This window comes from Pholcus phalangioides, unplaced genomic scaffold (genome assembly GCF_987345545.1).
Source record: "Pholcus phalangioides strain wild (caught in Gottingen) unplaced genomic scaffold, Ppha-v1.0 ptg000008l_1, whole genome shotgun sequence".
Classification (NCBI taxonomy): domain Eukaryota; kingdom Metazoa; phylum Arthropoda; class Arachnida; order Araneae; family Pholcidae; genus Pholcus; species Pholcus phalangioides.
Window position 1 is genome coordinate 19680317 of NW_028301601.1, and position 17534 is coordinate 19697850.

General features: G+C 33.4%; 1 protein-coding gene across 1 annotated transcript; it reads left to right on the forward strand.

The window, feature by feature from the left end:
- Window positions 1-2083: 2083 nt before the first annotated feature.
- LOC149083957 (zinc finger protein 711-like) lies at window positions 2084-15825 on the forward strand. Its single transcript, XM_089235233.1, has 5 exons — window positions 2084-2310; window positions 8526-8604; window positions 9304-9490; window positions 11344-11571; window positions 13180-15825. Exons 3-5 carry the CDS (start codon window positions 9375-9377, stop codon window positions 13520-13522), a joined length of 687 nt encoding a protein of 228 aa, XP_089091359.1. The 5' UTR covers window positions 2084-2310; window positions 8526-8604; window positions 9304-9374; the 3' UTR covers window positions 13523-15825.
- Window positions 15826-17534: the final 1709 nt, after the last annotated feature.

A 17534-nucleotide genomic window follows, 5' to 3' on the forward strand; every position in this document is an offset into this window, starting at 1 on the left:
GAGCATTGCAATTCGAGCAGATGAGATTCTCGGATGTACAATTATCTGAAGAATGGGATTCAGAACCACATTTGATACAAATGGGTGCTGTACGAGAACAATATTTTGTAGGATGGGTAAATTTATAGCATTTTAGGCACTGTCTGGGCCTATCTATGAATAATTTGATATTTCGTCTAATCAACCATACTATGATTTTTTCTGGCACATAATGACCCAAGATGGTAACGAGAACATTGGTTGTTGCTTTACCTTTAAAGGAGAATCTTCTTACCTCCAATACACTTAAGTCATTTCTTTCTTCTATTTCTGTTAATAAGTCTTTCAAGTCTTCTTGAGTTTCTATGTCCCTGAGTAAAAATCGGCTGGATAGTTCTTCAAGGAGTAACTGTGGTTTGACATCAAAGTCTAAGAAGGATTTTAAATTCAGAATATCCAAAGCTGTATTTACATTTGATGTTTCTACAACCGGATGGTTTTTCGATGTGAAGTGCACTGAAGTGATGTCCTTGGCCGAACGAACGTTTTCTTTCAAAAAATTATTGAAGATTTTCGGACTTAACTTTGGAAAAGCATCTCCATTTCCTTTCATTAGCAAAATGCTAAATTTTCCAATACCGGAATTTGAGGCCTGATTAAGAATGTCAAAATTTGTTTTGTTTGAAACCACGTGGGTAACAGGGTCTACTTCCATGTTGGGTGAATTAACTATTGCTGAACTATTTCCATTTGATAACATCTAACAGACAGCGAGGAGGGAAAAAAAAAAGTGAAGACTGACTTCAAGTCTCCACAAAACAACCGCTTACGCGGCACCCTAACAAAAAAAAATATATTTCTAATAGCTACTCACTAATAAGATTTGTAAAAAACACCAATTAACTAAAAATTAAGTTCAGGCACAACTGTGCTCAAAAAAAAAATAAAAAATACGATAAATACGAGACACAAGCGAAACAAAAATCCGACCGTTCTTACCGACGGATCCGATCCATCGCGATATCTCAATCCCCCATTATGGAGCTTCTGCTACCTCTTATATTATAATATAAGCTCGATGGCTACCACCCATGATTCATGAAAAGAAAAATAAAACTTTAATCGTATCACACTTCAACACTAGATGGCTGCAGACCCTTCATCAAAGAATGTCTTAGGTATTACAATCCAACCAATAAGCGTATTGGTTGCATTTGCTCGAATGTAAGCTATGCGCTTAATTGTCTAGATTTTTTGAGTTTTATAAAAGGGATTTTATAAACTTTTATAGTGTTAGGCCGGTATTACACTATAAAAGTTTGATAAAATCTCTTTTATAAAACTGGAAAAATCTAACCAATAACGTTATTGGTTACATTCTAGAAAATGCAACCGGTGGCCTTATTGACTGCATTTTTCAAGTTTTATAAAAGGACTTTTACCAAACTTTTATAGTGTAATACCAGCCTTAGCCCAATGAAGTTACCACTATAAACAGTATGTTATTGTATTGTAAACAGAATGTTAATTATATTTTGCACTTGTCTATCAACCTGACAACCGTTTGAGCAGTTTTTTTTTTCAAACTGCTACTTTTTGGGGAGAGTTTGCTACATTGATGGTAGCCTGCACCAGCAGTATGATCAGGAACCTTTCAATACGGTCCAACATCAAATTTGAAATGTGGGCAGCCATGTTGTTTGTGTACATGTTGAAATTCCGACGGCTTTAACCAAAAAAAAAATGGACTTTTCTGTTATTTGTTTGCAAAATGTACTTGTTTCCAGTTTTCCCTTTGTTGCTCAAACAATAGGTGGCGGCATGAGATCTATTCCCTCTTATTTGGAATTCAATAATGAGGTTCTCTAACCTATGGATAGATGGTGCAAAAGTCAATCATGGACTTTCAAAGACTTTGAATTCGACTTGTCGATGACAAAGAATTTGAGTTGACAAATACAGATTTCATTAACAAAAATGAAAATATTGACAGAAAAAATGATCTGAATTTTTCATTCTGAAATGTATAAAAATTAAAATGAAATGCTCACAGATCTGGCATCAAAACAACCTGGTCTTCAATGAAGAAGCTCGGTGAATTAAAACATGCCACCGAATGTCAGGAAGTAAATGCCTAAACGCGCGTAAACAATAAAGCATCTGCGTTTAAATTAAATCACGGATTTACGATTTATTTTTTCGTGCGTTATTAACTCAATTTTAGTGTCGGAGAGAGTTTCAAACGCCATTCGTATTTATTCAGTGATTAACGTTGTGAATGTTCCTTGTTTCGTATTAGTGTTGACAACCAGTGTAACGGCTGAGATGGTGGTTTGTATTTATAACAATTTTTTTTTGTATTTGTGATGACTGTGGGGGAAGATTGAATTGTACGCTGTTGGTCGCAGTCATTTGCCGCATTATATGATTATATTGAATGCGGCCATCCAATGACAGATTGCTCGATGTCCAACTATATTGAAATTACGTGCAAGATCTTTCTTGAGCTTAAACTTGTATTCGGCCCAAAGCCCCCCCCCCCCTCCGAAATTTCCCACTATCTCCATAATAACTTATCTGAGCCCATCAACATTTGTGAGCCCTCCCAACATTTCCAACACTGAGGGTAATTCAGCACCTTCTAGAGGTAGAAGGCCCCCCGCACAGGTTTCCAAGTTCATCCGTGACGTTATTAAGATTACCTAGCAAGTTTGCTACATTTTGAACCACAGAATCCTATTTTGTGTTTTATTTGGGTGTAGAATCTTCCTGGTTAGCTTACAAATACAGTATGATGATTGGATGTGGGGCTTAGAAATCGTCACTTTTGATCTCGATCGTTTCTTTTCCGCACAACGATGACACTGCCATGTGCAGTGGAATTTTTTCCCCCTGAATAGTCTGAGAGAAAATGGTCTACTTGCTGACATCATGAGCAGTGTGCAGAGGCCTTCTATCTAGGTGGCGGTGGTTAACTCCCAATATATGGTTTGCCATGATTTGGCTACTTTTTCTATTTATCGGCGAACCTGCTTTGATGCTATGCACAATGATATTTTTACTAAATCATGAAAAATAGGCAAATGCATGTCAATGAATATTTTAATAAGCATTTATCACATCTTTTTCTCATCATTGTTAGGCTTTTATTAGAGATTGCATGGGGGAGCATCCTTATAACATGTGGGGGGGCAAACGATATCAATTTTTTTTACAGAACTATTGAAAAGTGGTTTGTTTTCGTCCTTATGAAAGCGACCCCACATAAACTCAGCTAGGTATGAATCAAATTGTTTGTACAGTGATGCACACCTTCAATGGCATTAGTATAGGTATGATTTTTTGGATCTTTGAAAGTTAGGTTGGGATTTACAGTGAAGTGAACTATCTTTGAGACTGGTGTATGACTTCCAGTCATAGGCGGAGGTAGACCTGGGGGTGGGGGGGGGTCATGGAACAGATGCAGTATGGTCCGCCACGACTTTGGCGACTTTTTTCTTGTGATAAGTCGCCAAGACCGTCATAATGCTTCTCTGGGTTGCCGTATTTTTTAACACTTTTTCGGTTTCGTTGGGTGATACTAGATGGCGCTGGCTTCACCAAACAGGATTTTTATTTTGTTCATCACGTTTTTTCAAAAATTCTAAGTAGCCGTTGTTCCATTTCCAGCATAGCTGCATTAAGATCTTTCAAGCGGCTTTGATTTCCAGCGTGTCTCTCTCTCTCTCATTATTATTCCTCCCTTCTGTAGCTCTAGTTATTTGGATTATCTACTGCTCAGGTTGTATCATACCATTTTATTATTTCGTTGTATTTATTAGTTATTCATCCATTGCCATGCCTTCCGTTTTATCGGTTTATTATTTAAAATGAACGTACAGAATTTTTCATGCCCGGATCCGTTCATTTAAAAAAAAGGGTCCGGGTTTTAGTTTTAATGCATAGAATATTTATTTATTCAACATGCCCGGATCCGTTTATTTAAAAAAAAAGGTTCCGGGTTTTAGTTTTAATACATAGAATATTTATGCCCGGAATTCCTTATGCCCCGATCTTTTTATTAAAAAAATGGGCCAGGTGTAATTTTTTTTAACTGATATTTTTTTCTATTTTTATGCTTGGTGGTTTCTATTATGTTTTGCACGCTGTTTTTTTTTTCGGTGTCCATAGTGTCTGACGGCCTTGGCGACTCTTCGTCGGGCCATCGGACATGTGTGGCGCCAAATAATCGCCAAGTGGCAGACCATACGACAGCTGTTCCGGGGTCATTATTGCTGGGGGGCACGATGATGATAATGTTAATTTATATATATATATATACATTTATACACTAGATCAGTCAACTCCACCTTTGACGCTGGGGGGCAATGTCTCCTGTATCTCCGCCCATGCTTCCAGCTGTTAGTGATTACTATTGTTCCTGGTAGCGTATGTTTTTCAGAATGTTTAATAGAGCATACTAGAGTGTACAAAAAAAAAATTTAAAAAAATGGCAACAATAAGTTCAAAAAGATAACCAGGCATATGTGTTTTAGGACCTCAAACAATTATATAGTGACATCACTGTTTTGGCATGCATAAAAATTTGGCCACAAAACAGGATGCTGCATATTGGGAATTATCCCAGCTTTCTTTATATACTTATAAGTGTAAACTTGTATCTAGCCCATGCCCCCCCCCTCCCCCAAAATTTCTCACTATCTCAATAATAGCCTATATTGGGTCTGATCCCAACACTGTGGATACATATCGAAGCCAGACGTTCATTTGATATACGTCTGAACAAGAAGTGACGCCGTGTCTGTGTGTCTAATATGAGAGTGCATGGGTATTAGTAACAAGTGAATGTTCAACAAATGATGAATTAAATTAGGATTTCACAAGGGCTGGGGCTGACAGGGCTCCAACTTAGTGGGCATGGAATGATTAACATCATTTTTTGTTCTTCTCACACTATAAATTCACCATAGATGACCCCGCCAAAGGGGCCATGACATGAGCCATCATGACAATTGATTTCTTTTCAGTGACTTTATTTGGGGTTGAAGGGTCATGATGTGCTTGCTCCGTGGGGGTGGCAAATCAGTGAGCGAAATACGTACACCGTTCCTCCCCCCCCCATGCGAACCGTCATGACAAAATAAAAGCATAATTATCGCATCTATGTTATAGATGCAATAATTATGTGCTTTATTCATTTCAAGGCTCCCACTTGTCCTACAATGCCCTTCATTTGCCCCACTTTTCTAGGTTTTGTCCTTTTTTTTTTATCGAATTCTATCAACAAAATTTGTGTAATTGATTTTAATTGAGGAGAGAATCATCAATATATTGCTGAACAATGCAAATGTAGTAAATTGCACTTAATGATTTTGCCAAAGCAGAAATTTTATCGTTTTTTAAGTTATTCAGATTGGGCGGTGTACACAAACCATTTGGTTTATTAATTATTCTTTTGCGTAGTTTCTGGGTTCAGCAAGTGGATTGGCCATTAACCATTAACTGATATGGTGGGCCCACACATTTTTCATTTTGCTGCCCCATGAGAAAGAAATATGTCTGGACCCATTTCATTTTCAGTACCTTTTAAAAAGCTAGTTGTTTACATGCGCTTGACAAATTTATGATGCTTTTCTACTTCTTCCCTCTACATCATTGATCAAAGTTTCCTTGGGGTCAAAATGACCCCCAACACACCACTTGAGTAAGTCTTTTTTCGTCTGACAACTGGAGTGTTCAGATCAAAATGTGGTATCGAAAGAGTGCCAGTTTTCTCTATAACAGTTCCAAATTAATAGTCAAACATTGCATATCCAAGGTAAGCATGAGGATAGTGTGTTGTTAGTGAATCATACCTAAGATCTCTGTGTTCATGTCATGGCGGTTTTTGCAAAAGTACTGTGTTTCCAACTTAGAATATGTCTAATTTTGGTTCTTGAATGAATGAACACTAAACTTTGTTACTGGACTTATCCTGTTACAGAGATCTCTTCCAGCCCAGCGATTAGTGACCTGTCGGGATTCAAACCCTGGATATCGTAGCGAGGATCGTACATGTGACGCTCACCCATGGAGACGTAATTTTGGTGCTTGTGAAAATAATTTAATTTGCAAATTTTATTTTCTGAGTGTATTTTAATCATATCTGTTCATTTTTTTCAGAAATTTAATAAACAATTAAAAAAAAATTTTAAAATTCATGTATCCCTCCATTTTTTTCGGATGTGTGTTTTGCATTAATACTTGCTGTGATCAAAATGACCCCAGGACACCAGCTATGCACTGAATTTTCGCAACACCTGTTAAGGGTTAAAAACTCTATCTGGATGGGAAAAAAATGCTTTCATATTTACTACTTTGTGGTCTTGGACAGTAACTAACATTCATCATTCAAAATTATGGATGTTTGCTGGCACATTTTTGTGTATGACATTGTCAAACCTCGCTAATGAATCACTCTTGGGAAACCAAAAATATAACCTTGTAAGTGAAGTGACATGCTAAACGGAGTAAGTCATAGCCGTGCTGATTCCTGTCTTCCTATTGATACATTCATGCAAGGGGGGGGGGGGACATTTTAGTTATTTGAACAAATTCAGTCATGAAAATTAAGTTTTTCTTCTAATCAATTAATGTTTACTTCCTACGTAATTACGCACATTTGAGTAACAAAAATACTACCTTTTCAATTTTTTAAAAAACTTCACAAATTTTTTCATGTGTTTATGGAAACCAAAGTATTTCTAAAATTATGTAAATAGTCATTATTTATGATTTATTATGTCATTTTTCACCTATAGAGTTGGTAGCGCATTGCTCTGTAAATCTATCCAAATTAAAGACAAACTTAGCACGTTTGGTGACAGCTTCTATAAGTTGGCGATGCCGTGATGCCAAAGGAAAGGATTGCATATCCATAGAAGATGGTAGAACTCTCGAACATTTTTTTGCTGCCATATAGTAGTGACGACATAAAGAAAACATAGAAGAGCTGAAAGTTTGCTGGTCGTCCCATATATATGGGGCATACGCATGTACACAGGAGAGGGTACATTGCATTGTTTTTTCTCTAAATTATTGGGAGGGGGAGGCTTAGGCCCCTTACAAAATTTATTGGGGAGGGGCCTCGAATAGTTTCAGCCTCAAGGTTTCAGTGCCTATGGCTGCCACACCAGAACTATGATCAGTTTGTTGAATTTTATTTGGAAGACAGTCTTATTTGTCTGTCACTCGCAGTTTTTAACGTGTTTCATTAAAATTGCTGCTTATGAATACGTGTAATAGCTATTCTGTAAAATAAATCTCTGTTCGTGAAATTGCTCCATGCTTTACCATCTTGAGTGCTTGTGAGAGACATTATCTGGAACAGTATTATCGTCTTGAATGGCACAATCACCAGGTGATTTAACTCGAGAGCAGTAATAACAGGTAATTTAACCTACTGGTTGCAGATAATTTGCTAATTGGCACTAATCTATGATTTGCAAGATTTCACATTTTTGCAAGGTGAAAAAAAATCCCCATTTACCTTTTTTTTTTTTTTCAAAAACCCAATATTTTCTTCAAAAATTTCTCATCTTTATTTTTGTACAGAACTTAAATCTGTGCGAAAACCTCCCTGATTCACATTTTCCAAAGTTAGCAGCTACGGCTTCAATTTTTGTGTAATGTGAGTATTTTGTTGAAGGTGTGCATTCTATCTGTGAGGAGACTTTTCCAAATGAGAGGCAGAATTGCATTCACACTTCAAAGTTGGGGAACCGTAAAAGACAGACTTCAGTAGACCACCATCTTGTGGTGTGAACCTCAACCCTCACAATGAGAGTCTGACACGATACCAATGACAATTAACTTGGTGTCCTATGTTTGAAAGTCTTTTGCATGTCTAATCACATCAGAATTGTTGTTTCTCTTCTTAGTTATGTATGGATGCCATGTTGAAATACAAATATGGATTATGCTAATTCCTATGAAATTCACGTTAATTTTAATTAAAATTTGAAGACAAAATGAATTTTATAGCAATTAGCATAATCCATATTTGTAGTTCATCATGACCTAGAATTGTTTGGCACGAACACCAATTTTTTAGTTGGCATGATCGTCTTGTACATGGAATATGCCAAACTGTCTTACACTGATGAATATTTAACGATTTCACTTTTAAAAAAAAAATATTTATTTTAAATAAAAAAGTAAATACGCTTTCTTGATTTAGTGTCAGAAAATAACATATTTATACAGTCAATTCTCAATATAACAATTTCCTTCGTCCCGTGAAAAATGGGCATTATATTGGGAGGGTTGTTATATCAAAAGTAAAACGTATGTGATAGTTGTTAGATGAAAACATTTGGAAATTGTCTCATTGTAATGGACTGGTCACTGTAATGTGGGATTATTATAACGAGCGTCGACTGTATATTTTTTGGTGGCATGACTTCTCTGAATTACTTCATAAGGTTGTTTTTGTCAAATGATTTTCTTCATTAATAATAATAAAATATTTAAATTGTAATATTGAAAATAAAAATTTTCTTTTTCAGGTACAGTAGATTTCTTCAAATGCAATTAAGACACTATTATCCTGAATTTCGCATTCTTACGAGAATCAGAGTAACATTGGTATTCGCTTAGTTGTAAGATGTGTGTAGTTAAGAAAATATAGATTATGTGAAATTGAAAAATATATATATATAGAGAGAGATTATATGAAATTAAAAAATAATGTATATTGATGTCTATTTCATGATTATTTTCTTTAGTATTTTCATTGGTGATTGCTTTTTATATATATGTAATAAACACGTTTTGGAAATTTGTCAATGTATTTTTTCATAATAATTTTTACCTTTGATGAGTCAGATAACTTCCTTTTATTGATTAGTTTCCATAAAGTTCAGTTGTAGGATAAAAAAATATTTTGTTATATTATTTCAGACACAGGACTTAATTTTTTGAATTGCTGACATTTCACTATTCAGTTTTTTTTTTCCATTATTGATTCCCCCGTAATCAACAAGGTTTTTGATTCATGTAGTTTATTTATTTTACTCAAATTTTCTTTACCTGTTTCACGATTCAGAAAAGGTGTGATGTTCATCTACCCAATAGTGTTTGATTTCGACCATTTCTGTGCTATTTTCTATGAATATTTATAATTTCTTATCATTTATACTTTCAAAGATATGAATTTTAAATTTAAGTTTGCCAGTTTTTTCAATGACTAATCCTTGTTACACATTGCTATTCGTCAATTATTATTATTATTTTGCTTATAGGTCACCATCTGAAATGCTGCATGTATTTTTTTTTTTTCTATAGGATATGCTTCAAGAATTTCAAAAAAACACAAGTGCTCACTTTGCGAGTACCAGACTAGTATCTTTGGAAGCATGCAAAAACATATGCGAATTCATACTGGAGAAAAGCCATATAAATGTCGTTTTTGTCCTAAGACGTTTTCTGTTAACTCTAACAAGAATCGCCATGAAATGATACATATGTCTTAAAGTTCTATTTTTTATATATATTTTTTATTTCTTCCTCGGACAAGTATTGGAGAAAGGTTGTGAAATGATTATCATAGGTGCCAATCCAATGCCTCCAGTTGACATCAAGGTCTTTCGATTTTTCATCCTTATTAAAATATTCTTCACAGAAACCAGATTCTTCTGATTTTTCATATCTTCATAGAAAAATCCCTGAAAATCTATAGATTGGGCTTTGATCGAATGAAAAATCCCTAAAGGAAAATTCTCCTTCAGTCAAAAAATGACCTTTTCTGGATGTTATGCTGAAGCCAATCTTTGGAAAGAAAAGTTGCTTGCTTCCTCTGGGAATTGAACCTGCAAGGGTTACTGGGGGAGACAAACAACTTTTACAGTGAAACCTGTAAATAATAATACTGTAGGGACCTAGGAAAAATATTGCCATTGACAGGTTATTGTCATAGACATCTTGAGCACTATTTCCTATTGAATAGGAATCCTGCAGGGGGCCAAAAAAATACCATTATAGACAGGTTTATCGTTATACACAGGTTTCACTGTGTTTCCAAAGATCTGTTTCAGCATAACATCCAGAAAATCCTATTTGTCAATTTGGGCTGACTTCTCCCAATTTTGAGTAAAAAAATAAATTTATATACTCTTTCAATCTTTGCAATTCCACATTTTCTCAGCAAAAATATGGGGGTTTAAGATTTCGAGTACACAAAATTGGCAATTGCCACCAAGTATGATGCCGAAAGTAAAGTAGACAATTATTGCTGAAAAATCATTGTAGGTGGGAAATGAAGCATCACTGTAAATCACATTAGGTTAAAATGAATTCTACGAAAAAAACAATTACGACAAATATGTGAAATACAATAGCATTATTTATAGTCATAACTTTCATTTGTAAGCTGGTAAAATAGTTTTAATCCTTCATTTTAGCAAAGGATAACAAAAATTCAATTAGGCTTCAGTGAGAAAAAAACGGAACATTTTTATGGGGAAAAAATCCAGACAGCAAAAAATATGGGGACATTCCGGAAAAATTAGTCACATGGTCACCCTACGTAGTCGCAAAAAAATCCTCCAGTTTTCCTTTTTATGTGTATGATATATTTTCTTCAGTAAATTCAGTAAATATATTTTCTTCAGTAAATTCAGTAAATATATTTTCTTCAGTAAATTCAGTAAATATATTTTCTTCAGTAAATTCAGTAAATATATTTTCTTCAGTAAATATATCATCACACCAAAAGCTACAGATTCCTCATCTGAGAATTGGCATCTGTGTTATTCATTTAATTGTAAGATGTGTGTAATTAAAAAAATAAAATAAAGATTATGGAATTAAAAAAGAAAATGTATATCAATGTCTTTATGATTGTGTTTTTAAAAGTATTTTCATTGGTTTTTTTTCTGTATGTAATAAACATGTTTTGGAAATTTTTTGATGCATTTATCATTTTTCCAGAATAATTTTTACCTTAAGTTGGATAACTTCCTTTGTTGATTAGTTTTGGTAGAGTTCAGTTGTTCAAAGAATTTTTTTCATTCATACATGTGATATAATTTTTTGAATTTTATGAGGTTTTGCTATTCAGTTGTACTTTTTTTCTGTAATCTGCAAGGCCTTTGGTTCATGGAATTTATTTCACTCAGAATTTTCTTTACTTATTTTCAAATTAAAAAAAAAAAAATGGTGATGCTTAATAATGTTTGGTTTTATTTTCTGCCCCCTCCCCCCCGTATAATTATGATTTACGCTCCTATAGATACCAACTTAAATTTCAAATTTCAGTTCATCAGTTTTGCAAACACTTTTATCTTCGTTTCACATTTGCTATTCATCAGTGAATTTTTAATTTTTTTTGTGCCTATACTCTGAATGCTGTATGTGTTTTTTCTTTTCCGTAGGATATGTTTCGAGAATTTCGAAAACACACAAATGCTCACTGTGCGAATACCAGTCTAGTCTCTTTGGAAACATGCAAAAACATATGCGAATTCATACTGGAGAAAAGCCATATAAATGTCGTTTTTGCTCTAAGACATTTTCTAATAACTCTAACAGGAAACGGCATGAAATGATACATATGTTCTAACGTTGTTGTTTTTTTAGATTTCTTTTCGAAATTTTGTGTTGAAAAAAAGATTGAAATGATTATGGTAAATACCGATATTCCGGTTTTTTTTTGTCGAAGGAAGAATCTGATGGATTTTTCGAGTTTCTCTTTATACAAGCAAACTGTGAAAATCTTATTTAGGATGGGACAATAAAAAAGAAAAAGTTTGGTATAAGCCGGGTAGCTATATAACAGAGTTCTACTGTATGTGGTAGTAGTTATTTTGATTAGAATTGAATATGGTATTTTTGAACCAAACACAATGTGGTTTGAAATTGCAACTCTGTGTAAGAATCACTGGAATTCAAAGGAAGTTGATTGTACTTGTTTCTATCAGTGATAAAAACAATTGATTAATATTTTATAGCAATGCAACAACTTTTTAAGAGAAAGAAAGTTAGTATCATCAAAGCCTCAATGAGAGGCTGGTATAAGAGCTTCCATAAGACATTGAAACAAAAATGTTTTGAATGTTTCCGTGGGAAATCCTTTGCCAAGCTGCTTCTATCTGAATTCACGATTTATTGGTTCTGGACGGTAATGATGACGGGCTACCTTTTTTTTTAGACCATGTTCAAGAACCTTCATGTCTAGCAAGCAAGTAGACCAGAAAGTAAGTGGTATCTGTTAAGTCGTGAACATTTCTCGTGACATGGGTTCAGGCATTGTTTTTTTGAATTAAAGTGTTTGAGAGTAAAAGTACTGCTTCAGCCCCTAGAATTTCTGCCATTTTGTGTTTGCTGCTGCTTATCTCAGACATATACCATCATTTCAATTTATATTTATTATTTGTTATTTTTTTATTAATACTCTAATATTTCCATGGGATATACTGCTTTTAATTTTGTGTAAGTTTTCATGCTCACTGCATGATTCCAATGTGATATTGCAATATCAAATCGATGGAATGTTCTAATGGGCATTGTATAAATCTATAAAATAGTGCCTCAGAACTCTACCGCTGAAATGAGAGGTGATAATACATGTCAAAATAAATTATTTTTTCAATGGAAACTAGATTCCTGATCTACTCATTGAGGAGATGCACACATTATCCAACTTCAGAAGTCACTAAATTATGGTAACCCTGCTCACTTCGTGAGGAACAAGAAAATTTTTTCTGTAGCAATTGTTGCTATACTAGAGAGAAAAAATTTCCTTCCATTCACAGGTTATTGCAGAGAAACAAGAAATATTTCCTTTTCTCCCTAAGATAGGTGTGTAAGGGAAATTTTTTTTTCTCTCACTCTTAGGGTTACTTTAGACTTTTCTCCCGTTTTTTTCTGGGAGGGGTCATTTGCGACCCTTGGTTTCATTGGAAAGATTGTTTGCCTTGATGTGTGAATCAGCTCTATCATTTTAGCGATAGAGTTCTGGGGGCAACTTATAAAGATACAAATAGTCACACTATGCTGTAAAGAATCTGAAGAAACAATTTTGTTCATTTAAATAAAAAAAATCATTAAATTGGGATCGAGAAGACCAACACTATTCACACAAAACCCTAGAAATAGAATTGTGAAATTGGGGACTACTGAATATACACGTAGGAAATGTATAGCTATAATATGCTTGTAAAGTTGGATACTTGTGTATTTTTTTTTTAAAGGAACAATAATTTTCATAATTCATGTCATTCTTCAGTATTTGATTTCACTGTCTTGTTTTGAATTAATATGTTTCTATCTTCACTATCATCCATCCTATGCATTTTTTCTATCAATAGGGTATGCTCTGTATGATTTTGAAAGCATGAAGAAGCATAAATGCCCACAATGCACCTTTCGTACTGCTTACTCATGGTACCTGAAAAATCATATGCGAACTCATACTGGAGAAAAGCCATATAAATGTAGTTTTTGTCCCAAGACATTTGCTGTTAACTGTAACAAGAAGCGGCATGAAATGATACATATGTCCTGAAGTTCTTTTTTTCTTTTTTTAATTCTTCCCAGAACAACTTGTAGAAAGGTTGAAATTTTGTTAAATACCTATATTTTGTTTCATTAGTTGAAGACAGAATCTGCTAGATTTTTTGAGTTTCTCTTTGTATAAGCAAACTGGTGAAACATGATACAAATAATACCAAAGGAATACTGTTATGTATCATATAATTAGATATGGACATAAATATAACCTTATGGGATGTGGGACAATTTTTTTTTTTTTCATTATAAACTGGATAGCTGCAACAGGGCCCTATGTGTGGTAATAGTTGTTATAATTAGAAATGAATATATAAATTTTTGAATCAAGTGCAGTGTGGTTTGAAATTGCAATTCTGTTGAAGAATCAGAATTCTAAAAAAAAGTTGATTGTATCTATTTCTATTAGTGGTGAAGTGATTATCACTTTAAAACAATGCAACTATATTGAGAGGAAAAAAATGAACATTATTAAAGCATTCACAAAAGGCTATTAAAAGAGCTGCTATATGACATAACATATATCATCAAAACAAAAATTGTTTGTCTGGTGCTGAAGGAGCTAATGACTTGGTACCCCTCGTTGTAAAGCACTGGAGTTATCTAATTAAAGTGACAAGAGTTGTTCCTGAGTGCGAGCCCAGCTTCAGCCTCTAGAACTTCTGTCATATAGTGTTTGTTGCTAAGCTCAGACATACGTCATCACTCTCACTATAATTAAATCGCTTTCATATTTTCATGTCATATCCTATTTTTCATTTCTTCTGTTTCCATACTCTGCATAATTCCTTCATGGAGTGGCAATATCCAATCACATGAATGTGCACTGTATTTGTATATATGCTTACATATAGATGGATACAGAAACTATGATTTAACAAATCCAAAGGGATGGGCAATTTTGTTCATTAAATCAAAAAATCCTTAATTTCGGATTTAGATGATAAACAATATTCACACAAAAACTTCATTTATTTTTATTGAGGAATACTGAATATTTATGTAGGAAATGTGTATGCCTATATATTCAATCAGAGGCATATATATTGAATGCTAGTAAAATAGGACACTTAAGTAATTTTGAATTTTACGAGTGCAATAATTCATAAAATTCTTCAGAACTTGATTTCTCTATCTTTTCTCGATTGAATTAATGTTTTTCTATCTTCACAATCATCCATCGGTATGCATTTTTTCTATCAATAGGGTATGCTCCATATGATTATGAAAGTATGAAGAAGCATAAATGCCCGCAATGCACCTTTCGTACTGCTTACTCATGGTACCTGAAAAATCATATGCGAACTCATACTGGCGAAAAACCTTACATATGCCGCTTTTGTTCTAAGAAATTTTCTGACATGTCTAATATGAAGAAACATGAAATGATACATGTTTATAGCTGAACAGAGCTGTCAACTTTTATGAAAAATTGCTATTGTAAAAACGTGGTGTTAATTTTTTTTTTTGCCTGTGTTGTAATGGACGCCATGATTTATTCATTATTTCTTTGATGGTATGCTAATAATCTTGAAATAAGTGATGATATAATACTGTGCTGTAAAATATCAGTCTAGAAAATCATTCATCTTTGAAGTTTGGAGTTCATTTATATCGGGCCATGACAATTAAAAAAAAAAAATAATAATAATAATTAGGTTCCAACCAAATTCCTTAGAAGCCGAACATTTTTCCTCCAGTCTTAAAATAATCTTTTTTTTTTTACTTTTTTTGGGGCTTGGTGGTCTTTTATGTGCTAGTAGACTTGCAGACATAAAATTCCAAAAATTTTGTGTTGTACTCAGACCCAGTTTAGTTGTCATACACAGAAACTTTCAAGCATCAATGCCAATTTTTAATTTGTCATGGCAACCTTACACCTGGGATTTGACAAGCATTGTGGCGTTACGTGACTGTAAAACATGGCAGCATATATATTTTGTAATAGAATATAAAATTAGTTGATTTTACTTGAAAACACTCCTAACTTCTGTAAAAAAGTTAGCAGAATTTTACACTGCTACTACGTATAAAGAGGCTGAAATAAATCTTATGTTGAACTAATAAAACTTGTTTGAATTCACATTTGTTATATAAAATGGGGCATTATGAAATTATTAGCACATAATGCTTAATTTACCACTTGGTGTTTGACTTATTGCTGATACTGATAACACTCCAATCAGAGATCTTATAGTATTATACTGAATCTTGTTCCATTTCATGCAAATTTTATGTTCTAGCTTTCATGGAAGATTTTTTTAAAATTCATGTTTTTAGCTTCACACAAGAATTTTATATATTCAGTTTACAAATTATGATGTGTTTCAAGTTTTTCATTCGATTGAGTTTTACTTTTTCATAGTATTTGTCATTGTAAAATTAGTTTCATATAACAGATTTAAAGGGTTTGAAATACGTGTGAATAAAATTATATTTTGTATTTTCGAGAAAAATCAGTGGTTTATTACTTTTGTTTTGTACTGTTAACCCTAGATAACTAAACTCAAAACAATGTTACTGAGTAACTAATCTGTTAGGTAGTCTGTTAGACGAATGTTTAGTTACCTAGGGTTAAATATAATAACATATGTAATCATGATATTGTGTTGGTGTAGATTTTCTACCATGTTTTCAATACTCATGCAAAACCATGTGTTTAGTTGTCACCCATTATAAGCATCTAACTTAGCTAAAAACATGGGTTTGTAACCAGTCTGGAATATGGATCTGCACCTTAAAGATGGTATTGTCTAGTTTCACATGCATCAGTGACATCCTTGTTGAAATAGATATTTTCAAAATCAGTCATACAAATAAGGGTACTGGGAACAAAAAAAAAATCTGTCCTGGAGTGATAAATTTTGGTCCGTACTTAAATATAAGTTGAACAAGTTATAAAATCAAAGGATGTTTTTTCAGTTATTCCTTGTACATTATCCCGCTATCTAAAACATGGTTTTGAAAAGATAATTTGAGAAAGCACAAACTCGTGAAATTTCATCAAGAGTTTGATACTTATAATTTTAATCATGAAAATGAGCTTGCTAATCAAAGATATGACATAGATGAGACAAATGTGAATAAAACACTCAAATTTCTCACTCATCAGAGCTCTGCCTGCTTGTAAATGTTTCGATAATAGTAAAATCTAAACATCCTTCCATGTGATATCATCCGGAGGAGTGATTGTATTTGTGAAGTACATATGTCAGAGCATGTCCAGTGAGTGAGAATCTTTATTGCTTGTGAGATAATTTGTCAGAATTTTAAATTAGAGTGAAATATTTATTTTCAGTTAATTCAACTTTCATAGGGGAAAGGGATATATATATATATATTAGAATTTTATGTATGTTTTCTTTAACTTGGTTAAAATTTTTATTGGCAAATAATTTTCATTGGAGAGAAGAAAAAATGTCATGAGAAAATGATGTGCCCCCCCCCCCCCATTGAAATAGTGTGTGCTAATAGTCTGTTATTTTCACACTTACGTGGATAATCAAAATATTCACAATTTTTTTTTTTTACATAGGATTTACTCTGAAAAACTTTGGTGATGTCTCAAACATAAAGAGATATGCCTGTTCGTTCTGTTCATATTCATCTCTCTATTCCTGGAATCTGAAAACCCACATGCGAACTCACACAGGCGAGAAGCCATATGAATGTTCTTTCTGTAATAAAAGATTTTCTCAGTTGGTTAGTGTGAAAACTCATCAAATGAGAGTTCACCAGACATTCATTGCTAAGAAATAATTTGAGTCAAAAAGCTGCTATTGAAGTATTTTAATTGTCTTATATAACCTTAACTTATACATAGATTTCCATTGAATTTCATTGCACATTATAAGTAACAATGATATCTTGGCTAACGAATGCCTCAGCTTAAAATTTTTAGGCTGATGAAAAATTTTTTCCGTGAGTTTTCTGCTTGGTCTAACAAGCATTTTAATTGATTGGCTGCACATACTAACATAAAACAGTTGTGTCATGAGCTAAATTTTTTC